Consider the following 26,380-nt stretch of genomic DNA (forward strand, 5'->3'; position numbering starts at 1 on the left):
AGGAGTCAATGTGGCAGCGACACCGAGCTAAAACATCCGGTTAGACTTTTCAGAATAATTTGGTTTGAATTAAGCTAGTACCATATAAAAAAAAGTAGGCATTTCCGGGATTATCTCAGTGAATCAGAACATACTTACAATTAGAATATTACAAAGAAGCAAATAAATAAATAAATAAATAAATAAATAAATAAATAAATAAAAAAGCATAAATGTTACATTTTGATCAAGACTGTCCAGTTGTCCAGTTATTAACACTCTCTAAAAGGAGGATATGTCACTATGCAATTCAAGCATAACAATGGAAAGTTAAGTGAAAGGAAAAGGTGTGGTAGAAAACTCATACTGAAATTTGACTAGAACTATCACACTCCTGGTGTTAAACCCCTCATGAACCAGAGATATTGTCAGAAGCATCTCGGCGGGGAAAAGCTGAAAAGGGATGCGCTTTTAGGTCAGAGTTACAAACTCCGCTTTCTAGATAAAGTAAATTTATTTAATTTGGAAACAAATGTTCTAGAGTCTGAAACAAGAGTGGAGAGATGAAGAATATAAATTATATAGAGTCCAGGTTCTCAGACCTTCATGATTTGTAGAGGCATGTCATCTGCTGTATCCATTCTGATTTCTCAAGGTCATACATAGTCAGCTCAGCCATCCGCTAAGGAATTTTATCACTTTATTCATCCTTGTCAAATGTGCTCAGAGTCTATTCAGTCTGTTCTAACTACACTGTGACTCTTCAGTTAGAATGCCTTGAACCTATAGGAGAGTTCTCCATTCTCCATTCCCTCCTAACATCGCTGGAACTTTGTAAATACACAAGAGTAGCTTGAGCTGGTGGAATGAAAATCTTCTTAGCCGAAATGTTTGAGAAATGCTACTTTCTTTAACTTACTTTAACAGATGCTTTTTGTAATTTCCTAAAGTTGACAGTCTGCCGTCTTTCTATTCAGTTAGTGATAAAATATCTCACTGAGAAATAGGACACTCCTTCAAGAGAAACAAAAAAGAATTATTACTTCCCATTGAGTCTTTTCCTTGGTGTAAAACTATCTGACTTAATGGCTGTTCAGAATTAAACCAAAAAACAATCTGGAAAATTCATTCAACATAACATGCATGGGTTTGTACTGTGGGAGGAATTTTGGAAAAGAGTACCATGTATGTAGAAACACCCCAGGTCTCAGGTAACAAAGGTAGTTCAGCACATATATTGGAATAATGATTTCATTATATCATTAAATGATATAATGGATATATCACTGGATATATATATACCACTTTTGGAATTCACTTCCTGATCATTTAAAGTCTGTAACCAGTTTTAGTACGTTCAAAAATCAAACAAAACTCTGGTTATGTCAAAAACAAAACTGTACCCATTTTTGATGTTTTACATTTTTCTGTTTGTATACATCATGTTGTGCTATTTTAAATGATTATCACTTCAATTTTTAGAGTTATTTAAAAAAAAAAGCCCAACTAGGGACAAGTGCTGCGAATTAGCTGTTGCTATTGATGATGCAAACATGGGACTGCTGTGTTATTCAGTTTGTCTATGTCGATGTGTGTCTGTCCCAATCAAATAAACTTTATAATAATATCCATTATGTCATTATAATGATATAATATTGATATAATGAGGTAAAACATATTTTTATCCCGTGTATGGTGTAATTTAGAAAAAAAATCATAAACGCAACAAGAATGGAAATGAATAATAGCAAGGGTCAGTCAGTAAGAATCTGACAGTAATTAAGATTAAATATCTGGGACAGTTTTTTTCCTCTTTGTGCAATAGCTGCAATCCTTTTGAAATCATCAGATTTTTACATAATCTGGGTTTCGGTTTCCCAGGGTGAAAGTTTTTACTTTTATAGAAACTCTGATGCTTGTGCTTTTATTTTGAAAACAGAATTGCAGATTTTCCTCTCCCTGTGTGTGCATAGTTGTGTAACTTTAAGCTCTCCATGTGATGCTGAATAAAGAGCCAGTTGTTGGACCCCCTCCCACACAAACGCACCATCCGCTGAGCAGGACCTGACCTCGGGATGGAAGCAGGGAGAGAGAAACAGAAAAAAAGAGTTACCAGATTCACTAAATCAGACCCTTGAAAGTAGACGCTGTTGCAGATTTTATAAAACTCAAGAGGAGGGGGAAGTTCTTCCTGCAATTCAAAAAGTCAACAATGCCCGCACTTTCGATTCCGTGGGAATCCAAAGTGTTAAGAAATGTGTGTTTCTGCGTTTTAGCGGATCAGATTATGCTTGTCTTTGTGACTTGAAAGAATTTCACTTCACCAGGCAAAAGACAGAAATGATCTGAGCTGTCGTCCTGCTTTGCAGATCCAAAACAAAGGCACCATCACAATAAGCCGCATTGTTAAATTGAAGAATGCAGTTTCTATCCCGGGTACTATTACCAAGACATAATAAGAAGAATAAGTTCTGAACTTCTAACAAGATTATTGATGTATTTCCAGCCTTAGCAAAATAGTCGCTGCACATTCCCATGTTTAACCAAAGACTATAGAAAGTAAATATTATGAAGTCATCGTGAATAGACTGCTAATTCAGCTTGTGGAAATGGATTGTGAGACACACGCTGTGATCCAACATGTAATCTGCAAAGTCAATATCTTTGTTGTGTTTCTTTTTGCTGTTATAAATGTCCAAATCAACAGTAATTTTGCCACTTTTTGAACTTTTTTTTGTTGTTTGTTTTAGAAATCCCTGAAAAAACACCACACTTTAGATAAAGGTTTGGTTTTACTTTCTTTTAGACAGTATTTTGAAGTTTAATTTCTTATGCAGAAAAGTTTTGATTTTGTCTTTTTAATAATAGTTTGTAGAATAAAATTAATATTGGCAAATTTGGATTATATCTGCTTGTTTATGCATTTTTTATACTCAATTAAATGATCAGTAAATAGACCTTGAGGTGATTAACAACAAAATTCTTGATCATTTAAAAATGATTAGTGTTTTTTTTCTCATATTCTTGTGAATTTCAATTAAACAGTAATAAATGTCTCGACTGCAGTAAAATAAATTTTAAACCTGAGAAAAATCTAGGATTCTCTTTGCTTCTTTAAATTTTGTTTTAGAATTTGTTCAGTATGAAGCCTAAAATCCATCCCTCAAAGTGAGTTTGATAAATAATGAGTCAAATAATGTTTAATGATTTATGTGCATTCATAAAAGATTTAAGTAGCTAATTAGTGCTTCACATGTAAGTGTCTTAGCTGCAAAACAGTTTCTAGAAATTGTGTTCTGGGTATTTTTATGTAGCGTCATCTATCATGAAGAGGAAAACTAAAGTTACAAGACACAGAAAGAAGGACTCACCAGGACACCATTCACAAAAGTACATCCTCATACCCAGAGAAATTTAGAAGCAATTTGCTTTTACATTATGCCTATTTAATGCAGAAACAAACACTTGAAGGAAGTTAAAACGACGGATAAAAAATGTTAATTATCAGGGAAAAATAAAAGTGAATTTCTCCTTTTACACCGTTTTCTACAAAGCAGCTTGGGAACTGTCATTTGTTGTGCTTATTCTAGTGAAATGTAGTATAAAACAAGACAAAGAAAAGCCCGAACATTTCCGTCAAGTTCAAAACTCCAAAAAATCTAAAAAAAAAAAAAAAAAAATCCAGTAAACCCAAATTTGCTTCGCAACAAACTACATTTCCCAGCATGCAAACTACATCCAGGTTGAAAGGTCGTCGACGTCAAACTCATGCTGCCTGAAAAACTAAAACAACAGCTAAATTAGCTAAACGTTACCATTTCGGAACCAGTGCACACGGTATTAAAGACGTTTTGTTTGCTCTGTATAGTTGCTCTAGTTTGTTTCAAAGTAAAAATGTCTGGAAAGGCGAAGGAAATCTTACAAATGGACCTGTATGGGTTACTCGGCATTGAGAGCTCAGCCACAACGAAAGAGGTACGTAAAAGGAGGAAGCTTTAAAAACAAACCAGTTCTACTAGCATATGATGAAATACATGTGAAAGGTGCTTTTGCTATTTTTAACTTAAAGGGCAAACTATAAAAGAGTATTCCTATGATGCAGGTAGGCAGACTCTGTTTATGTGCCTGACTGAATGTATTCATTTGGTTTATCGCTGTAAAAATAGCACAGTTACAGTGCATCTTACCAATTAAGATAAATGTCATGCAGACAGCATGAGGGGATTAACTCAAGAATGACCCGACAAAATAAAAATTAAAGAATCAGCCAGTAAACATACAAACCAGCTAGATGCTGAACCTCACAACTGCACTAATCTAGAATGGCCACTAGATGGAGACGTCGCGGCAGGTATTTTCTGCGTAATAATTGTTGGCAAATATGAGAAAATAAAATAGTAAAACAAAACAAATAGTAAGACAATCTAATGCAATTAAGGTGATTCAGATATTTGATAGACATCGTTTTGCTCATTAGAGTATAAAACAGTTTTAAAAGTCTTCTCACTCTTGCATATCATAAGCTTTCTTTTTTTTCTTCATAATATACATTATTAGTTCAAGAATGGATTTGAGGTCATTAAGCTTCCCTCTTTTGCCATGATTTGCTTAAACTTTAATCACGGTCTCAGAGAAGTTGACCACAATGTCCTTAATACCGCTTTTTCCATCGACCGCCACATCTCTCCAAAATCCACCGGCCTAAACAACGAGGAATTAAAATTACTGCCAAAAGAAGGGAAGTAGTTAATTTCTTAATTGGATTTCAAAGTGTTCTCATTCCCAGAGGATTATCCTTGAGGAAGTCGGTGGTTGTGGCTTGGGCAGAGCTGAAGCCCCAAAATTTAGAGCGGTGACTCTCTGCGGTCTGTTGATGGTTCAGAGAGATAGTGGGATTGTGAGTACGTGCGCTGAATAAAATCAGAGGACTCGCACAAAAATCAATCAAATGTGTGACGACGGATGTCATCAGACACTTATCCCAGTTGTTTGGCCTGCGGCCTCATCTCTCTCTAGGCAGGCTGTTAATCAGGGAGAAAGGGAAGAAACTCATCCCAAAGTCTGTTTATGTGGGTTGTCACATAAACAGGCATTACGTAAAAGCCGTGTTTTACAGACTGTAAAATATTGCTTTGACGCAGGAGTATTGCATTGAGTGCATGTCTGCAAAACCTAATTTTTTAAATCCATTTCTTATATCACTGTAGCTGAAATTGTGACGTAATTTGATATTTAAGAAAAGCTAGTGAAACTTATAAAATCTTATGATTTAACAGCTGCAAATAACTGGGCTTGGGATTTCGGGTAGTGGGGAGGAAAAACCACCAGAGTTGTACCTACCGCAGATTGCAAGGTAAAGACATGTCAACAAGTGGGACCACACAGATGCTTATGTGGTTTATTCCGCTTCTATCATTTTAATAAACCTTTTACTTAATGAGATGCAGCATGAAGCAAAAACATGCTCATATGTTTTTTTACTCTTTGACAGACCTTTTAGGTGCACAATTCTAGCTGTTCTTGTACAAGGCTGTTCCTGATACAGGGACTTGCAAAAGTAATCCCACCCTTAAAACTTTTCCACAATGCCAAGATATTGCCCTAAATTTCAGTGAATTTAATTAGGATGTTATGTCTTGGACCAAAACCTTTTTAGCCGCCGGGATATAAAACATTACTTTGTGTTCTCTTTGTCCTTAGAAGCTTGTAGAAAATAAAGCGACAATCGTGCCTAAACTGGAAATTCTGACCATGAAAGTTGGATGTCGCCATGCAGCCTTTCCTCCATTGCCACACTGTCATGGTGATAGACACAATGAAAGTTAAAGGTACGAGGTTTTTCTTACAGTTTGCCTCTCTCTAAATCATTGGAACGCAGAGTGGCATAAAGCCTATTATTGGACATCTTCCTTTAGTGTTTGTATCCATAAAAGGCAGCTGTTGTGGAAAACGCATGGTCTGCATCACCATGAGCACACATTGCTCACAGTTAAACATGGTGATGATGGCATCACGCAGTGCGGAAAGACAAGAAAGCTGGTCAAACCTGTTCCAGGCTGCAATAGATTTGAAACAACAGATAAATTAGAGCATATTTATATATTAGAATGGCCCAGTAAAAGTCCAGACCTAAATTCGATTGAAGATGTGTGGTAAAAGTTGAAAATTGACGTCCACAGATGCTCTCTAACAATCTGATAAAGGCCAAGCTTTTTGAAAAAGAAAAATGAGCAAAAATTTATAGTTTCTGAATGCACAAAGCTGGTTAGTAAAGACATGCGGTTCTTCCATATACTTGCAGCTTTCTTTGCAGAGAAAGATGCTTCTACAAAGCTGACTATCAATGCTCACTACACTTTCAGATGTATATTATTTAGAAGGCTTTGGAGGAATTTGTCTGAAAAAAAAAGCTTTATCTGTGTTCTTAGCAATACAATAAACCTGTTTGAGACATTTAGAAGAGTACATTTTTAATTGAATTGTGCAGACTGTGATTAGTCCTTTTTTGTTGTAGTTTTGCAGTGAAGTTGTGATATTTGCTAAATATTTTCACCCTAAAACTAAGCTGGCTTTTTCTTTATAAATGTTTATTCAGCAATGATCTGGTAGCATGGATGTACTTCTACAGGTTGATTAAGGAAAACTGTACCAAAGAGAGCAAAGTCTGATTATCCATTGAATCAAATATCCAAGCAGAACAGAATTGTGAACAGAAATCCAAATTTGCTTCCAATCTTTCAGCCTGTCTGTATTCTTTAATTTTATTACATAATTATCCAGTATTTTGTGTTCTACTACATAAAATACCAATAGAATACATGGAATTTTGTGGCCTTAATGTGCCAAAATGTTCAAGGGTTATGAATATGTGGAACGGACTGTAGATCTTTTATAGATTGTCTGTTTTTTGTAAATGGATAAAGATTGCTAGGAAATATAATCTGTGACTAATACTCAATTTCAAAAGGACACTTTTAAATGTGCATATCCTCCTGAAATGATCAAGTGAAACTAAAGAAGAGTTATCCTCCATATCGCTACCATAATTGGATTTCACAGAGCAGAATGAAATGCTTTCACATTTTTTTTGGACATATTTCAGAAAACCTCTCTGTGCCTGAAATGATTCATAGTATCAGACTTTTACTTGAAGTTTTACTATTTTGCTTGCACATCATAGTATCTTGCTACAATAGTCCATATTTTAGTTTTCCTCTTCTACAGGGTTTCTAAAAGGTAAAAGGATGTCAGTGTTGAAAAGATGGCAAAAACTTGTCAAGAATTTTGTTTTGCCACTGTCCTGACACCTTAAATATTACACACTGAAACACGTATGGACAGTGGTGCAGATGTTGAATAAATTGTAGTCGTGCACAAATGAAGATTCAGCTCAATAAGCAGGTGGAAAAACAAGAGAAGAGTAAATTCCCTCCATCACTGAGGATAATGCTTTCAGTTTTCTCATGCTCAAAAACAAAGATTGATGTTCTTGACTGCTGCAACTTCACATAATTATCTTCTGGAAACTCCAACATATTTGTCCTTCCACATACTCCCTCCAAATGGTTTATTCCACCTGTCCTGCCTCATTGAGGCTTTTACATAGCTAAAAGTATTGCAGAAATGTACTGAGAAATGTCAAAAGATGTACTTTCATGTTCATTTCTGAGTTTAATAAAGCAAATAAACCTTTATTTGCTTTATAAAGCAAATAAAGGTTTGCTTTATTTGCTTTATAAAGCAAATAAAGCTTTATTTATTTGCTTTATAAATAAAGCAAATAAATGCTTTATTTGCTTTATAAAGCAAAATAAAGCACTTGGATTAAAGTTTACGTTTAATCCAACGTAAACTTTTATTTACGTTGGATTCAAAACTAGTACCAATATTGAAGAATGTGCAGCACACAATTTTCTCTAAAAAGTTTGACACAACAATGCAGAATTACTTTTAGCACAAGATCATTTTGGTTCTGTTTAGGACATTTACTTCATGTCATAAAAGTGAAATTTATATAAGAAACCTGTTTGCACTCATCCTCCCTCTGTTCAATAATACTCCTTTCACAATTACTCTTTCTTCTCTGCTATGTTCTTCTTCTGGCTGCTATCTCCCTTCAGCAAATAATTGCCCCTAAATAGTGGTGTATAGCAATTAAGAGGGAGAGTCCCATGGCAGTGAGGCAGCTTATCAGCCTCAGAGGTTCTGCTGTGGCTGCGATGCGGCCAGGACACTCAGCAGCAGTTTGTCAGCAATCATTTGGCACCAGGGACGAGTAATGAGGACAAGATGTACGGAGGAATCAGTGCGGTGGAGACTCAAACCATTTGGCTACTGTTGGCTTGCTGCTGCAGGATTGTTGTCTTCTCTTGATCTTGTGACTTATCCTTCCACAAACTCGAGCGTGGGAAATAGTTCAGCGATTTCCTTCGTTTAGTTTCTCGCATTTGAAACCCAGAACATTGGGATGTTACAAGGAGTAGTAGTGGAGGAGTAGTAGAATGCAAATTATGATCAATATTTATTATTATTATTATTATTTTATTTTATTTGCATGCTTTCAGGATTTCTTGGTCCTTTTAAAGATCAGTAAAATCGAACCAAAAGATGACCAAGAAAGTTGTATTAGAAGATGCAATCCTGTCTGAGCTGATTATTTATTTCTAGGTTTTTGAGCCGATGAGGTTCAGTCTTATATTCAAGCCTGCTGGCACTTATGGGAGCTACAGTGTCTTGATGAAATATGAAATGATATTTTAAAGAAAAAGAAATGGGAGGAGGAGGAAAAGATGGCGAAATATGACAAGTATTTAGAATGCAAATAAATAAAATCATACAATGCTTTGGAAATGTGTTAAAAATTATGGCTTTCTTTACTACATTTAGAGCTGATGTTAAATATTATGTTCAGAAATGTGCAAATATTTCCTTTAATGCATACATGATTGATATTTTGTGTTGAAAACCTTGTTTATTCCACAAATTAGCCAGGGAAAATAAACTCAGGAAAAATTAAGGATTAAAAAGTTTTTTTTATTTATTTATTTAAGCATCAGTTTTGTTGTGATAACAAAACCAAGGAACATATTTATTAAATGTTACTGCAGTGTGAAAAATGTGAAGCAGATTCAAACACAAAGGACAGCAAAAATATAAAGTGGAAGAAAAATAATGCATGGTATTCTAATTAGACAGAGCATTTTTGTCAATTTCTCTGCATCATTCCTCAAAATCAGTCAGACTGGATGGGGTGGATCTCGAGTCGTGAGATGCTTCCCAGTTGTACTTTGACTGAACCCATCCAACAAATGAATATGCTTCAATTTATCCATTCCTTCGTATCTCCAGCTGTATCTTTTGGGTTACAGCTCTGCTGGACGGTGAACCTGCCCCCCAGTTTCTGGTCTTTTGTAGCCTTTGCAGCCAGGATTACACTATGTTTATCTCCATACATCTTACAATCAACTCTGAACATCTTATCTGTCACTGCTGATAAATATCAAACCCCCAGACATTCTAATAATTAATATTTCAAATACCAAACATAACTTACTATGTATTAATACGCAATCATCTTAGCAATTCCACAGAAACTAACATCCATGTTCTTCATTATTTCCCCTCTTGGGGTTACAGCAAATAAGCAATAAAAAAAAAATGGCACCCCTTGATTGGCTGCCTTGCAAATGCCCGCCAAAGGCTTCAGCTTCTCAAACTGCTTTTTGTCTTGAATAATTTAGTTCGATTTACAGGCAAATCTGTAAATGATGCAAGTTTTCTATGAATAATTTAGAGTTATGTTACATAGAAAAATCCGCAACTGGGTTAATCTACAAATACTGAACCACAAATAGGTAGGGGGTCCACGGTGTAGTGTTTCATCCACTTTAGAGTTCTGCCCCGTTTTATGTTGGTCTGTCACAACAAATCCCAAAGTAGTTTGGATTTTGTCACGTCACAAAATGTGAAAAACCTCAAAAGACAATGAATGTGTTTGCGAGTCAGACTTCTGACATTGATTAAAGGAAAATAGAGCAAGTTATGAATAAATTGTAATTATTTATTTCAAAGTCTACAAAAATTTTAGGACCACAGATTGCCTTCAATCATTACTTTTGTTGCTGGAAAAAAAACACTTTATTTTTTGTAGGGTGTGGCGAATGCATTCAGAGCACAGACTTTGGTTTTTTAACTTGCTCATATCTTCCTAAAAGTGTTTGGAAAATTTTAGAAAGAGCTATAATTGGAATTATAAAGCAAAGAGTGAGGAGAGACAGATGGAGAGAGGCTGAAGCCAAAGACCGGAGCCAGAACTGAAGCACTGGTCTGCCAGTTTTAGTTTTAGGATGATTATTTGTACCAGACAGAAATTACTTAGTATTCTTTTATAATACCTAGTACCTGAACATCCTGAATGCAAATATTCACTTTGAAGTAAAAAAAAAAAGGAGACCTGTTGATATCATTGAAACTTAAGGCCTTGTGCTTTGTACAGTCCGTATCTGTCTGTCGTGTCTGTCTGGGACTCATTTAGGTTTTTGCTAAAAATGCCGCATGTTACCACATTCTGCTTTGTTTGGTCAACATTGGAGCTTCATTTGCACAGTAAAGGTCAAGTTGTCCTAAATAACCTACAGGGAAACACTGCAGAGGACAAATGTAAATGTTTCCCAGACACGAAGAAAGGTGCTTCCACTTTTTTCATGGCCTGTAGCGTACTGGCAGGGGATTGATTTATGTGAAAGTTGGGATGGAGCGGGCCGGGGAGTCGGAATACGTGAAAACATGCGGCACATTGGAACGTCTGATTAGGATTTGTGTATTTAAGCTGTTCTCACTTGTATGAAGGAATGTACGAGGCAGATCTTTAGCATGCAATGCACGGTATATATCTGAGCACGTGTTGTTGGAGTTGCATGCAGAAAGTCGGAGCCCCTATGGTCTTCACAGAAGCTTTTCCTGCTTTTCCCAGTTGAGGAAACGTCCAATGGGAAGCCCCTCTTAAGTGAAGGGAAAACATAAGCAGTCACCCAGTTTACCCATTATCATCATCTAAAAAGAGCCATGACTCATTCAGAAGAAGTAAAACTCAAACTTAAAGTTATAACGCTCCACACTTTCCATTGCCTTTGAACTTTTGCTTGAAGTCGGCTCGTCCTGAGAACCTTGACTTCTTCTCTTTCCCGTACATAATCCCTTTTAAGTTCAGCATCATTATTCAGAATTAGCCCTCAAAATCCCATTCGCTTTTTCTTCTGAGAACTCAATAAACTTCTGGCAATTCTAATCCTTTTAATCTATTTTAACTATTATATTTTTGAGTGCTTTTCTTTTGTGTTTACTATGTGTATTACTTTATTTGTAATATTCTTTTGGTTGTTTACTTGGCTGGTTTGTCCAGTTAATCTGTATTGATAGCATTTTCTTGGTTGTATTGGTGATCAGCCCTCATTAAGTTTACCTTTTTTGTTTGGCATGTTAATATTTGCATAGATTTTAAATAGTTTCTAAATCCTAGAAATTTACTGTGCTTCTTTTAATCACAGGAAAGGAAACCACTGCCCCTCACAGATTTTAATAAATTATGAATGATTGGTTTTTTTTTATGTATATGAGCCAAAAAAATGGAGCAAACATTTTGTAAATACCAATGTTGCAGGTAAATGTAAGATCAGCTAACTTTCTAATGTGGCAGTCATTTTTTGAAAGCAATAAGGATGAAGAAATTAATAAGAAATTGATGTATTCTCCTTTTAACCAGATCAAGAAAGCTTACAGACAGAAGGCACTGACCTGCCATCCAGACAAGAACCCAGACAACCCCAAAGCAGGTGAGGGAAAACTTTTTTATTGTTTCATTTAGTCTGTTTTTGCCTTTTCTGGATTTTCATGCACAAACCTCTATCACTATTCTGAATTATCTGACTTTTAATGAAGAGAAGTGTTGTAACTACACACTGTAGCTACCACAAAACCTTTTTTGTGTTCAGTGATGGAAGGAAATTGATTATTGTATTTGTGAACAACTCATAAATCATCATGGCTGAAGCCTATCATAAACTGGGAGATATACTGAAACAGCAACATCATCATTTCCCTGAACAGTGAGCACCTTAAAACCTAAATATCTGAAGAAAAATGTTATGGTCATAGAAGGCCAATATTGAAATCTTTGTCCCCAATCATGAGGATATTCTGAGCAGTCAAAGTAACTTCTAGACAAAAGAATAATGTACCAACTTTCAAGCATGGTGGTGGAAGCTTCATTCAGGTGTCGGTTTTGCAGATATCCGAGGTAACAGTGTTCTAGTTAAGAAGTAGAAATTCTAACATAGTGAGGCAAACATCATTGTAAGTTTTACTTTCTATAAAAAAACACCACTTCTTCAGTTTAGAGTTTCAGGCGCCACATGCAACATTGATTTAGATCTATTCTCCTGTGTCTTGAAAAATGCATGTTTCCTCCACATCTTATTACTGTTGATGTGAATAGCAACCAATCTGAAACACAAGTCTATAACTGGGGGTAGTAGTTTCTTCCTGTTTCCCAGTGGGAAATCTGACTTTGGAGGGTGTTGTGGTTGATTTCTTTGCAAATGGGGAATCAGAATTTTCCAGTTTCAAGTACAGCTGGAACGCAGCATTAGATGCAACTTGGGCCTTCAACAGGGTGATGATCCCAAACTCTAGAAGAGGTGCTAGAAGAACGGTGTCGCAAAACGTGGTCAAAAATCAAGCCAATAACAATATGTTAGTGTAACATTTAATTACAACATATAACAATATGTTAAAATTCAATTGTATTTGAAAGTCAATTAAAATTGTATGCTCTGTGATTTTTCTACCCTAAAATAACAACAGTTCTAATAAATCAGAATATTAAAAGGTGATATTTCGGCCATTTATGGTTAAAAAGAAGGGAGATGATTCATCAGGTGTGTATTTAAACTCCTGACAGGAATTATAGATAACCAAATACACACTGGAGTATTTCTAATCAGATAGACAAGCTTGGAAAATCCTCATCAGCACCACAGTTGCCTCAGTTTCTATCCTCTTCGTAGCTGATGAGTCGGTCTGCTCTCTGCAGCAAGGAGCAAAGACTTTCACTGTAGCTTTTTGTCAGTAGGGGGGGTTGAAGCAACTTGCACAAAAAGCTGGTAATGAGGTATGTTTTCAAGGGAGGTTCCTGTGGTTCCTGGATGTTTTAGATGATTTCTGATTGTGACAGGGGAAAAAAAATGGAAATTGGTACGGTTAGGAGGTTGAGAGGAATAGTACAAAAGCAGGGGGTCGGTTTCCCAGAAATGGAAAAGAAGCGGTTTGGAGGGCCTCAACATTTGAACTCACACATAGACAGACTTGGCCTCTCACACACACGAAAGCAGAACTTTACTTGGAACTTGTCACCCCCTAAGGGGGCAGCTGTATGCATGGAAAAGGAGACTTAAAGCTTATCATTCTTCACTGATTGAAGATACCCCTCATGAAATCCCTCATTTTTCTCAACCAACCATGTTGTGACACTCTGAGTTGCCTTTTAGGCATGGCAGATTCCTCCCCACCCCTCCACCCCCAGTTGGATTTCATTTGAGCCAGTTATATCCATGGAGGTAACCTGACCGCCTTTGCTAGCACTATCATCTGTTTGTGTGTATTGCCTGTCCCCACAGGGAGTAACAATATCAGCCTGTTGGGCCTTCCATAAGTGAATGATTAAGGTTGGCCAGGATGGTCAGTGGTGTAGGATGAGCCCAGGGAATGTGGTCTCCTAGTGTGTACATTTATAAATGTGGGTTTGTGTTAAGTGACAGCTGGAGTGGAGGGAAACTGAGGATGGATGGAGAGAGGTGAAGACAATTTGCCATTTCTCATTGGAGGAAGCAGGTTTTATAAGAGGAAACCTCTGGTTTCTTTATATAAATGTCCAGTGCTTTGTCCATAAATTAAGTTTGCACCGTGTGTAGATTTATTCTGTTTTCTTTTCTCTCCTTAGTTGTGAACCATTGACTTGTATGTCTACATTTTTTATCACTTATAAGCCTTATCATGTATTTTTATTTTTGCTGTAAAGCTCACATATTTGCCATCGTCTCTTTCTTACAGCGGAGCTCTTCCATCAATTGTCCCAGGCTCTTGAAGTTCTCACTGATGCTGCAGCCAAGGTGAGACCAACAATGTATTTTTAACCTGTAAAAATCCTCCTGATTCACTCCCACACCATCAGACAGTTCGTACCTGTGACTAACGCTCTTTCCAGGCTGCCTATGACAAGATTCGTGCTGCCAAGAAACAAGCTGAAGAGCGAAACAAGAAATTAGATGATAAAAGGAAGAAAATTAAACTTGGTGAGTAGTTGCTGTTTACTTGTTTTATTAAAGGTACTGTAGGGTTAATGGAACAAAGAAAAACATTTTTTAAAACAACTGGCAGAAACCTCATTTTGAACATATAAGGAATGGACATGAGTCTATTTTTAATTTTTTTTCAGACTTGGAGGCCAGAGAACGGCGAGCGGAGGCTCAGAGCCAGGAGGAAGTGCAAATCGCTAGAACACTTGAAGAAGAGGTAAAAATATCCAAAGTGTGTTGAACAGTAAGAATATTTTGTCACATTAAAACCACACAATCAAGACCAACACAATCAAGTTCATAATTGGAAAGTGGAAGAAAAGTTACACATGGTGTTCAAATGGTTTCTCACACATGAATCCTAAAATTGTGGCATCCATTTTTATTTAGCCCCCTTTATTTTGACAACATCCAACATGACTAGTTGCAGTCAGAAGTCTACTAATTTAGTATATATACAGTAGTTCATCTGTGTGTGATTTATTGTTAATATGACTCCTGCTGTTCTGTGAAGACATAATGGAGGCAAAAACACAGCAGACAGACCAGGGAGAAAGTTTAAAGCAGATATATGATGTATTAAATAACATTCCATATTCCATCACTTTTAAAGACCCACAGTCTTCAGTTTAAGATAGGGAAATATTTGATTTCTCATGCATACTAAAACATATTCATTAAATTAAAATGCCATCTACTTTGTTTTGTGTACTATGGTACTCCTACATAAATCACATAAAGTGCAATATCTATATTCATTAATACAAGCACACACAAAATGATATTTTAAGTTGTTAAAACTGCAAGCAGTGTTTTAATGTTTTGTGTTGATGAGTAGTATTGGGCAAGTTATTAAGTTGTTCAAATCTGGTCGACATGATTTGACATGATGCTTTCAACTGTGAATGAGGTGAAATTTGGTTCTGTAACATATTTTGCCTGAATGTTAAAATGCAAAACACACTAGGAGGATTAAGATTAGTATGGATTTACAAACCAGGTACACTGAAGTCTGTTTTGATTGTCACAAATTCTGAATAAGTTTTCACAGAAACCTTGAGAGGAGTTAACTGCTCGACATTCAGGAGAGGTTGCAGAAGAAGAAAACTTTGTAATTTAGAAATGGGACAGACCACAGATGCTTACTGGAAATGACTTTTTCTAACGTGTCCAGGAAAGTCTGAAACACAAGCAGGTGCTTTATTCTGTTCTTTGTCAAATTCGTGTTCCTGATTCAGTTTCTAGTTGAGTCATCCAATCACTTGGGGAAAGATCAAAGGCTCAATCTGAGACAATAGTTTTTATAATCGTTGGTTATATTTATCACCAAGACCACTAGAAAATTTAGCATAACTTTGTTCTGACTGGAAGATACAAATGAGAAAGGTGCGATTTTGTTTATGACGAGGAGTGGCATTTGGTACTTAACATGTCTATGTATTACTGTCTTAAAGTGTAAAATCTATTTTTCTTTAAGTTCATAAAAAAAACAGACCGGGACAGAAAACTAGCTCAGCATTAAAATTGCAAAAGATCATAATTTAAAGAAATTCTGTCTACAAAATGTTCATGCAGGTTTGTGATTAACACCGTATTATTTGGGTGTCTGACCCTAAAAGATCGCCCGCTTGAGGGAGGAGGGATCCCGACAACTTGAAGAAGAGCAGAGGCTCATCAGGGAGCAGATCCAGAGAGAAAGAGAAGCACAGCAACAACCAGGAAACTACACTCAGAGAGGTTTGATTTCTTCTTGGGTTTAACCATCAGCAGTCTGTTCTTGTCCAGGTTATCATAAATGTATCGGTGTTTTCACGTTCTGATGTTATAAATTCAATTTGATCAGCTAGTTGACGTTTTTTGTTTCCAAGCAATCATCCAGCCTGTCTAACCACACTAGCCACCGTTCTGCCTGTGGTTCACCAAATATTATTCAAGCAACGAACAATAACAATAGCTGAACTTATATGAGAAGAGGTCTATTTTAGTTCATTTGGCAGTCACGCGTCTTGGCAAAGTATCATAGGAATGCAAAGTGCCAAACGCACGCTCACACACACACACACGCACACACACACACACACGCACACACACACACACACACGCACACACAGAACTGTCCGTCAGACCTCGTTTCTTTTCCTTCGCTGTTTTAAGCGGCGGAGTCTTCTGGAGATGTAAACCTGACCCTCTTTTGTGGGTGTGCAATTACTCGTTCATCGTCTGTACATACTTTGAGTCCCCTCTGTTTGCACGCACTCAGCCCTCCCCTGTCTCCAAAAGTCAAAAAAATGTACCACATGGGAGCCATTTCTAAGTTGCTGTCTTTCGGCACAAGCCCCTTGACGACTCTCTTGAGTACCATATTTCAATTAAACAGTTGCTCCTTTGTCTTTTTACCTCACTGTCTCAACCGTCTCTAATGCTTTTTCTCACACTCAGGAGGGGAGAGATATTCCCAGAGCAACGTAACCCCAAAACTGAAGGTAAGACTCAACACCTAAGGGCAGTCTGTGGAAATCAGAATGGGGGGCTTGGTATACATTTTACACAACTGTTAGCTATTTGTAATTTATTGTTCAGAGACCACAAATGCCGTCTCATCACTTAGCACATATGTTGCTCTCACACCACTTCCTCCCGATTAGGCACGATTCTGTCAGGGGACCAATATTTATGCCAAAAGAAGGCTTAATATATTTCCTCCTGGAAATGGCCTGGTTCTGTGCGTGTTAACGGATGCAAGGAACGTTAGCTAATGTGTTTACACCCTAAACCTGGTTCTAGTAATTGAAAGCCATCTAAAGCAGCGGCAATATCCCCAGACTTTTGTATATTCAGCTTGAAAAACAAACAAAAGCTTTATTGACAGGATCCCAAACCACAGTCACAAACACGAGAAAGTCGCAGCAAATGTTAAATGTTCTTTTCTCAGCTTAGATTTCTTGCAAAAGTGTTCTTGAGCTTTTACACATTTTGTGACCTTTTGCCCATTTACTCCAATGGATTTGGGGATTTTCTTTGGACTGAAACAAAGCAGGATATAACGAGAAGTGGAAGGAAAGGAAAGCTTTTCAACTATTTTGTGAAGTAAAGTAGAGATCATAGGTTTTTTTCAGTCTTTATGCAATTTTATTTAAATCTGCACCTGCACCAAACATCTAGATCTATTTTGTCTAAAACTAGGATTGCGTATTTCAATATCCTTTTGAAACCACCCACTAGTGTTCTGTGTTTATTTCCATTTTTATTGAAGAATATCATTAATCTTTCAGCAAATCTGAACAATTCATCATGGGCTTTAAAACATTACTATTTACCAGGCTTTTCCATTAATTTGCCACTTGGATCTTTTCCACTAATATCTTTACTGTTTGTAAATTTATTTAAGTCATGATCAAAAACAGCAGTTTTGTGGGCTGGAAACATCACATCACACAAATATCTGAGCATCTAATTTAAAGATTAATGGTTAGGACAGTTATTATTAAGCAAGGAGAAAGTTCTGCTGGAAGAGGGAATGTACATTTTCAGCGATAATTATTGTAAAAATGCTACATGGATATGAAAATTCCCAGAAAATGTGTTTCTTTGACAGTGAGCAGATTGCTGGAACTGAATCAACCCCCTGTGCTTGCCATTCATTATGCTGCTCTCAGCAGCAGTTGCCATAAAACTGGCCGGTTTTCTGCTGTGGTTTGTCTGTGAATATGAGACGTTGTACAATATCACTTTTTTTAAAGGAGTACGGGAACTCATTTCAGCATTTAGTGACAGGACCTGAGAACAGAATAAAGAAGGAAAAAGTATCCTAATAGATTATGTTGCCTTCTGTGGTCGCTTTCATGCCGAATTGAATTTTCAAGAAGATTCCGTAGCAGTAGAAATTTCCCATATGTAAAAAGACACGCATGGGGATCAGACTCTGTGGGAGTGGATGGTGAATAATCGGTGTTCTGGTGAGACTTGGTCTAGCAGGTGACTCACCAGTTTTTGATGCACACATCCTTAGGAGATCCCTCATTCCTGCACCAACAGGTATGAATGGAAATTGGCTACAGGTTTTTCAGAGCTTAAAAGATTCTTCCTCCTGTAGGTGATGCTTTTCTAGATGTTTTTTTTGTTTTAGAGAGTATAGCCTGGGAGATGATGTATTCAAGGAGATATGATGTGTTAGTTATCTGCCACACAGAGTTTTGCAAAGGCCAGAAAAGTAACATTCTGTCTAGAGCACCTTCTTCCACATGGGTGCTTATGGCACTCTGCAAATGTGACTTTTTTGACTGTCTTTTAACAGTAGCCTTCTTCATCCCTCTCTGCCCCCAGTCTATGAAGTGGACGTCTAATAGTTATCACGGCAAAGGATTCTTCCACCAGAGCTCTGCGGCTCCTCCAGAGCTGCTATGAGCATCTCTGGTGCCAAATAAATTATTCCAAGTTTTATACAGATACTATTTTACTCACAGCTGGACTCTCTTTTTTGATTTCCTGAAGGCAGTTTAGTGTTTGGGATTTTATTTAGAGGCTGGTGGATTATCTTTGACTACCTGTATCAAAAGATTAAAGTAATGATCTTCAAGCTCAGGTGTCGACCTGCAGAAGTTTAAGTTACAGTTTTGAAGGCGAGTCCCCATGCAGTCTCTGATGCCCATGATAGAAGCTTCTCTCCATTCGTGCACCACCAAAACTGTTATGAATGGAAATTGACTGCAGGTCCTGCAGGTGATTCAGTGCCGATGTTTCAAGAGCGTAACCAGTTCTTTCTCCCGTAGCTTCAGCCTGTCCTGATGTTTTTCAGCTCTCTGTTTCTCATCAGAGCCAAACTTGTCTGGCACGGTTTGCCTCCTCTGCAGCTGAGTTTAATCACTTGTGCTTTAAGGATTATCCATTATCATGCACTTCTTTATTTCTTGAAAGTGATTATGACTAATATTGGCCTCTTTTATTTATTTTATTTTTTGCAGTTAAAATGGAAATGCAAGAAAGATGACGAGCTGAATGGAGGTTATTCTCAAGACGTTCTGCTTAAGCTGCTTCACAAAGTGGGTGTCCTGAAATTTAACTTGTGCTGATCTGCTATAAATGTTATAATTTATTGAAATCCTTTTTTTTCACGCTCTTAGGGCTTCAAGAGCTAACTCTGAACCAACCTGCACGCAAAAGTCTGCCCTTATTTGAGGCCTGCATGACATCAGTGCTCTAGATTGTTTACACTTCCCCTTAAACAAGGCCTATTAAGTTTTGTAGCAGTGAAAGTGCTGAGGGCAATGTTGTAGTGCCCTTTAAAAGCCATGCACGGCATTGTTTGTGCCCCTCTTACCAGGTGATTAAACGGTACCAAGGGAGACTTTAGGAAATGTGCTGTTCTCATGCAACCCACCACCACCTTCTGCCACAATCTGTCATGAGGGTTTTTGGTGGGGTGCAGGTTGGCCTCAAACTGGGATGGGGCAAGTATCAGTGACGTCAAGTTGCCCAAAGTAATACAGCTGAATTTGTTCTGTTCACGAATGCATCCAGTATGGTCTTAAAAAAAAGTGTTCCTGTTTGAATTTCTAGGCAAAGAAAATATGTAATGTTTTTAATGGCAACCATGAGTGAGTGACAGTTAATGGTTTGGATAAGCAGAAATAGCCAACCCTCTGTGGGAAAATGCGGACGGTTATGAGTGTGCATGTATGCGTACGTGAGAGGACTTGTGTACTTTGGCTGCCTGCAATAACAAATCTTTGTTTAAAGGGGCAAAAAAAATATGTTAAGATATTTATATTTCGTGAAATAGAAGCCTTTTGAGACTCTCCTTTGTCACTGTTGGCTGGACTCAGAGTGTCCTCAGTGAGCATTTGCATTCCTAGAGTTTCGAGTTCCCAGAAAGCTGAATTTTTCCCCCTCCTCTTTGCTCCCATGAAAGGCTAAAACAGGGAACAGGTTAATGCCAAATGGCCTTTTTGTAGAGTTGATAGAGCTAGACATATAAGAAGAAATCTTTTCTATTCTCTAATACTGTCTTAAAAAGCAATTTTATCATAACCTGTCTTTATTTCCATCATCTAGCAACCACTGTGGGAGAAAATATCAATTTCTGACCTATTCCTCTTTTACTCTCTTAGGTATGTAGCTAGGAGTTAATTGCTGCAAAAATTTTTCCAGTACTACTTTCACTTTAATTTCAGTGTAGTTCAATTTCCAAAGCTTTAGACATAACATTCAACATCGTGAAGACTTTTATAATCAAGATGAGAAACTATGGTGCATTTGTGACATTAGTAAGAACTGAAAATCCCCCCCAAAATTGATGAAAAGATAAGAAAACTAGTCCAGGATGCTGTCATGAGTCAGCATGAAACAATAGTCACCTATATTTTTTCTATGTCTGGGCTTCTTTCTTGCCGTCCTATCTAAGATCTGGAATAGCAAGACAGATCTTTCTCTCTCAAAGAAAAACATCCAAGCCTGACTAATGTTTTCGTCTTCAAGAAAAATAGTGACTGAATATGTAATGGTGTGATGAAACAAAGGTGATTGTTTCATCCAGCTATTGTTCCAAATGATACAGTTTTCTTCATGTGGTACTGGAGTCTGTATGTTGGATTTATTTTTTTTACATCACCTAAACTTGCCTTTGTCTCGGGTGTGTAAACTTTATATTTTATACGTTTTTTCTTGTGAATACATGTGATCCAAAAAACAAAAAAAACAACAACTTTTCTCCAGGTCAGTAAATTGTGAACTTGTATTTCTCAAATCTGTGATATTCAGCACTGTTTTGAATCTTGACTCTACATATGTTTTTGTTTTCATGGTTATGGATTATACTGTGAAAGGAAATACTAATTCAAATGTTCTGCATCTTTCTTTCCCTTCCACCTCATGCTTTTATCCTCCTGCTGTGTCATCTAGTACGGGGATGTTTTAAATGTGATCGTATCGAGTAAGAAGAAAGGAAGTGCTGTTGTGGAGTTTGCATCTGTGAGAGCAGCTGTAAGTACCCGAGGCCTTCACATTTACTGTTCTGGTTAGGATCTTCTTAGGAGACTTTTTGAATTGAACCACATTAGTTCATCACTTGCCACACAGTCTTAGAACGAGTTTTGAGTTAGATTATTACTAGGAATAACATCTGACAGACGTCCGGACACCAAGAAGTTGTCTTTGACCTAAAATGATCCCGTGCTTTCAAAATTGTTGCACTGATTGGAACCATCGAACTGAAGCGCTTGAGTCATTGTTCCCCATTGTCTGGCTCCGCAGGCTCTTTTTAGCTTTGGTGTTCCTTTGTTTGTCGTCTCCTCTCAACACAACATTTCTGTCAGTCTACTGGATTTAGGCAGTGATCGTGGCATTTCCGTGGCTTCAGAACCTTGCGAAAGTATTTATACCCATTGAGCCACAAACTTCAATGTGTTTTTATTGGGATTTTGTGCAAACAGACCTGCACAATTGCATGCTCCTACATTTTTCTTTTAGCAAATAAAAATCTGCAATTGCACTAAACCCTTGTGCATCAACAACTCTGCTCAAATTCACTGGGACTTTGTTGAGAGCAGGTGTGAACATACATTTTAATATCTCAGATTCTTAATTGGTTTTAAGTCTTTACCTTAACTGGGCAATTCTAGCAAATTAAGATAACTTTATTTAAACTGTACAACTTTTGCTCTTGCTGTATGTTTAGGATTGTTGTGGTGGGAAGTGAATCCTCATTTTAATCCAGTCTCAATGCTTTTGCAGGTATTCTTCTAAGATTGCCCTGTACTTAGCTTGACTCATTAACTGTAGGCAAGCTAAGTACAGTACTGCCTGCCCCTGATACAGTAAAGCATTTGCACAGCATGATGCTACCACCAGCAGCCGCTGAATCTGTTGAAGGGACAATTCACATCAAACGTTTCAGATTTTTATTTCATAACTAGATTATTTTATTTATTTTTTTATTCTGGATTATTTTCCTTCTCCTTCCACTTATACCCTACTTAGTGCTAATCTTACCCCAAAAACCTTATAAAAGACATTGAAGTTTATGGTTTATAATATGAGAAAATCTGAAAAAAAAAAAAAAAAATGGGCACATTATACAGGAAATTTTAACTGTAGCAGAATATTTCTGTTTGTGCATCTGTTTTGCTAAACCAACATTTAGCAAAGGTTATTACAACTTCATGCAAAACATAGAGATCAAGTAGTTTAATTAATCCTATTACTATTTAAATATCTCATTTTAGGAACTGGCTGTTAAAAATGAAAGTGGGCTGAGTGGTAACCCCTTGAAGATTACGTGGCTGGAAGGACAGCCTGAGGTTGTCGCTGCAGCATCCCAAACCGGCCATTTCATGTCTTCACAGGTACTTTTATAACACAGAAATGTATTCTTTTAAATTCCCTTCTGCTCTCATAGGACATGAACTCCCCTGTGTTACAAAGTATTGCTGGTTGCTGTTTCTCCAACAAAAATATTAACCTCCCTGTAGAAAGAGTTATGTAAATGTTCAGATTTTTTATTTATTTATTTATTTTTTGTTCTTCCATATCAGCGGTTCAAATGTTGCCCCAGAGTTTGCACTTTTGTTCTTTTTGGCCACAATCAGTGTGGTCGGGTAAGTGGACCTCAGTTTATTTGTTTTGGAGTGGTGAGGCGGTGGCCTCTCACTGGTTCAGAGAGCCTGGTTGGGTGCTCATTAATGTAACTGACCTGGGAGAGTCCAGGAATGCTTCACTTCACACGGCAGCCAAGGGGAGGCACTGTGCAATAATGACAGGCAAACATGTCAGCCTGACTCTCAGGATTGTTTTAAGAAAAGCTTTTGTGTATTTATACTGGTGTTTGTGAACTTTAATCCTTAGGTTTTTTTATCCTCAAGTTTAGTTTAGATTTTTTTTTTTTTTTGTCTTTTTACTTGGGTCCTTTAAAGATGTGCAACTTCTTATATTGAGCTTTTGTAATATTTTATTTTTCAAATCCCTGTAAAATAGTCAGGGAAATATCTATTAAATAATTTTTTGTAGCATGAGAGGGACATGGTAAACTATAATAATGATTTCAAATAAGTTAGTTATTATTAAGTAACAAATAGAAACCTGTCTCCTCTGCTCTGGTGGTTCTGCCACCTCTGCCTCTCCCTGTTTCAGCTGGAGGGACAAGTTGATGTTGATACACCAATCAGAAGAGGGCTTGAGATAGTGATGGAGACATCACCTATTGAGACCAAAAAAAAAAAAACACACAGAATGCCACTTGCAGATAAAATAGGTTTCGTTGACTGCACCTTTGGTCTGGCGAGATTGTCTCAAAAAGCCCTCGAGAAAAGGAGTTCTTGTAGGGAAAAGGTTACATCTCATGTGTGGGTGTGCATTACAGTTTCCAGAAAAGACATTTCCTAATTCAACTGAGATTTTTTAAGCATTTTAAGATTGATCCAGTCTGCACAACTTCGTTCCTAAATTCATCAGCTTCTCTGTCAAAAATGTCTAAATGTTTTTCAATCAGGGGACTTTTTCTCTGCACTTATCTGTGTCTCTGGTTTCTGGTGAACTGTATTTCAACCCTCAGCCCAGTGAGGGGTGTCAGACCTCCTACATGGGGTTAGAACCCGAGACTCAGCCTGCGCACTGGGACTTGTCATTCTAATCTTTTTAAATGCTATTATACTAACTCAGTTTGCTTTACTGACATACAAAGCTGATTCTTTTATACTTTTTTCTTAATCTTTTTTTCTCTGCAACCATGTATGAAAATGTTATTTTGATTGGGTAATTTTTCATTTGGCCCTCAATGCAATACTTGTCCGTTAAGAGATGCCAGACAGTTACAGTATACACTGTAGCTATTGTAGATTTTGTCTGGAGGTAGTGGGCATTGATTGGGTGGATTCTGGGGAAACAAAAAAAATCTATTTGTGATCTAAACATCTGATCTCTCTCCCTGGTTCCCCAGCTTTGGCCATCTGTAACTACATAGGGTCAAAGTGGGTCAGGTCTTGCTTCTTTAACCTCATCAGTCCAAACACAGTGCTCGGCAGGCCACGGTGGGACTAAAGAGAGCTTAAAGACACAGATGACTTCACCCCAGTTCTCGTTCCTTTGCATTCTTGGCTCAATACATGCATCTGGAGTCAATGGGGCTTTTCTAATAAAGAAGGGAGCTGTGTAATACTCTCCATCATGATCCCTTTCTAAGAATGTTTAACACGTACAAACTAAATAAAATCTTAATATTTGTCTAACAATAATTTAAAAAAACCCTCATTACTCGGATAAAAGAAGGCATTTTAGGTTCAATCTTTTTGCCGTCACTTTGGATGAAACTATTTACAAAACATCAATTTAAATAATATGCTGGACCTGCTGAAATTTCTAAGTGAAGCACAAAAGAAGTGAAATTCATGCAATACATCATGCTTATTCAAGGATATAAATGTAGACGTATTAATCAGTGGCCTGAAGAAAGAAAAGCCATAACTCTACAATGGATTTCCATAAACTCCTGGATACAGAAAAGGTTTACGGATTAATCTCACGAATACTGGCTCCGTTTTTCCTGAACTCATAAAAAGTTCAAACTCCTCCCCAAAAAGCTGGTTTTTGATGTATTTATTTTTTTTCAGTCCGCCAGCCAACACATTTTGTAAATCTCCAGACCGCTTTCCTTTATTTTAATAACGGTGTTAAAACTTGTTTCAATTCACAAAAGAGAAGAGATGCCATGGCATGATTCATCTCTTTAATTCCTGTCAGGAAATCGTGTTTATGGTTTCTGTTTTTTTTTTTTTTTTCTGTAATTTTCTGCCTTGTAAGTTGGAATAAAAGGATAAAATATCTTATGAACTGCCAGAGTCAACAAGCAGGTGGTGGAAATGTATAATTTGAGCAGTTTTGTGGCTCTGTTTGCCTGTAAGAATCCCCCAAAATATGTTTTTATAAAATTGTCTCCTTCAACATATTGGTGGCCATATCAAACAAATTCACGCCTAACGCCACTGTACCTACAAATTAAATCTCGTCTAAGACGGGCTCATGCTTGCAGCTTCAGAAAGAGGATTCACACGTGGCCAACCGTATAGCTTACAGTCTAATAACTGATAGACTGTAACTGCAGTACTTCCACAGATGTCTGCCAAGACATATGCTTGGGTCTCCTGGGAGATGATCTCAGCATTAATCACTGTGTGTTCATGGTTCAATTTAGAATATCGTATTATTTAAGGTTAATACATCACACAGCATTTAAATCAGAGTTTTATATGCCTGCCTCTTCCATCGAGACCCAGAGTCAACTCGGGGTTGTCACGACAGAACCAGATGCATCAGATGAGCTATTCCTGGACTTTTTTTTCCCAGTGTGCTGGTTTCCTAGTGCCTGAAAAGTGGATTCTGAGAAAATATCCCTTCTGTCTGAGTAGATGCGTAGCGTGTGGCCCCGCCATCGGTATGCTGAAATCTAGCTTGAACCCTTTTCTTTTCGGACACGAATGTGTAAGAAAAAGATACGCTTACCCAGATTGTATTATTGTTTAGTTCTTATGGCTCTGAAAGTTAAGTCAAAATGTTTGACTTAATTTTACGTTGTTTTGTTCAAGACTATATAATATTATTATATAGTATTAAAGCTGTGAGATGAATTCATAAGTTTCACTTTGACATATATTTACATTTAGTAATGTTTGTGAACGTTAATCACATTTTGCCACATTACACCACAAACCTCAATTAATTTAAATGAGATTTTATGTGATAGACCAACACAAAATGTAGCATAATCAGGTATTGTTTGTAGCATCTGTTCATTTTAATCTGATGCCCCTCCAGTTCATCCAGTTCCCCCCAGACTACTAATCGTTATTAAATGGAGCTTACCTGTTTTATATAAACAGAAAATAAACATACATTTGAAGATTTAACTCCTCTTATTTGGTCTACAATTTTGTCTCATTGCAGCTGCCCTACTTAGCACTTTTATTTTTCATTTGTGAAGAAATTGAGCTATAATCATTGTGAGTCATTGTCGCGAACAAGGCTCCAGCTTTAACTGAGTGGTGCAACACCTGGCAATATCCACC

General features: G+C 37.2%; 1 protein-coding gene across 1 annotated transcript in view; it reads left to right on the top strand.

The window, feature by feature from the left end:
* Window positions 1-3,684: 3,684 nt before the first annotated feature.
* dnajc17 (DnaJ (Hsp40) homolog, subfamily C, member 17) overlaps window positions 3,685-26,380 on the top strand; it is a 35,030-nt gene continuing 12,334 nt past the window's right edge. Inside the window, exons 1-10 of the mRNA XM_007549216.2 lie at window positions 3,685-3,954; window positions 11,741-11,810; window positions 14,086-14,144; window positions 14,240-14,327; window positions 14,471-14,547; window positions 15,950-16,067; window positions 16,770-16,813; window positions 19,292-19,369; window positions 21,228-21,308; window positions 22,550-22,669. Of these exons, the coding sequence (XP_007549278.1) occupies window positions 3,874-3,954; window positions 11,741-11,810; window positions 14,086-14,144; window positions 14,240-14,327; window positions 14,471-14,547; window positions 15,950-16,067; window positions 16,770-16,813; window positions 19,292-19,369; window positions 21,228-21,308; window positions 22,550-22,669 (816 nt within the window). The 5' untranslated portion in view covers window positions 3,685-3,873. The remainder of the gene's footprint in view (window positions 3,955-11,740; window positions 11,811-14,085; window positions 14,145-14,239; window positions 14,328-14,470; window positions 14,548-15,949; window positions 16,068-16,769; window positions 16,814-19,291; window positions 19,370-21,227; window positions 21,309-22,549; window positions 22,670-26,380) is intronic.

This window comes from Poecilia formosa, unplaced genomic scaffold (genome assembly GCF_000485575.1).
Source record: "Poecilia formosa unplaced genomic scaffold, Poecilia_formosa-5.1.2 Scaffold30, whole genome shotgun sequence".
Taxonomy (NCBI): Eukaryota; Metazoa; Chordata; class Actinopteri; order Cyprinodontiformes; family Poeciliidae; genus Poecilia; species Poecilia formosa.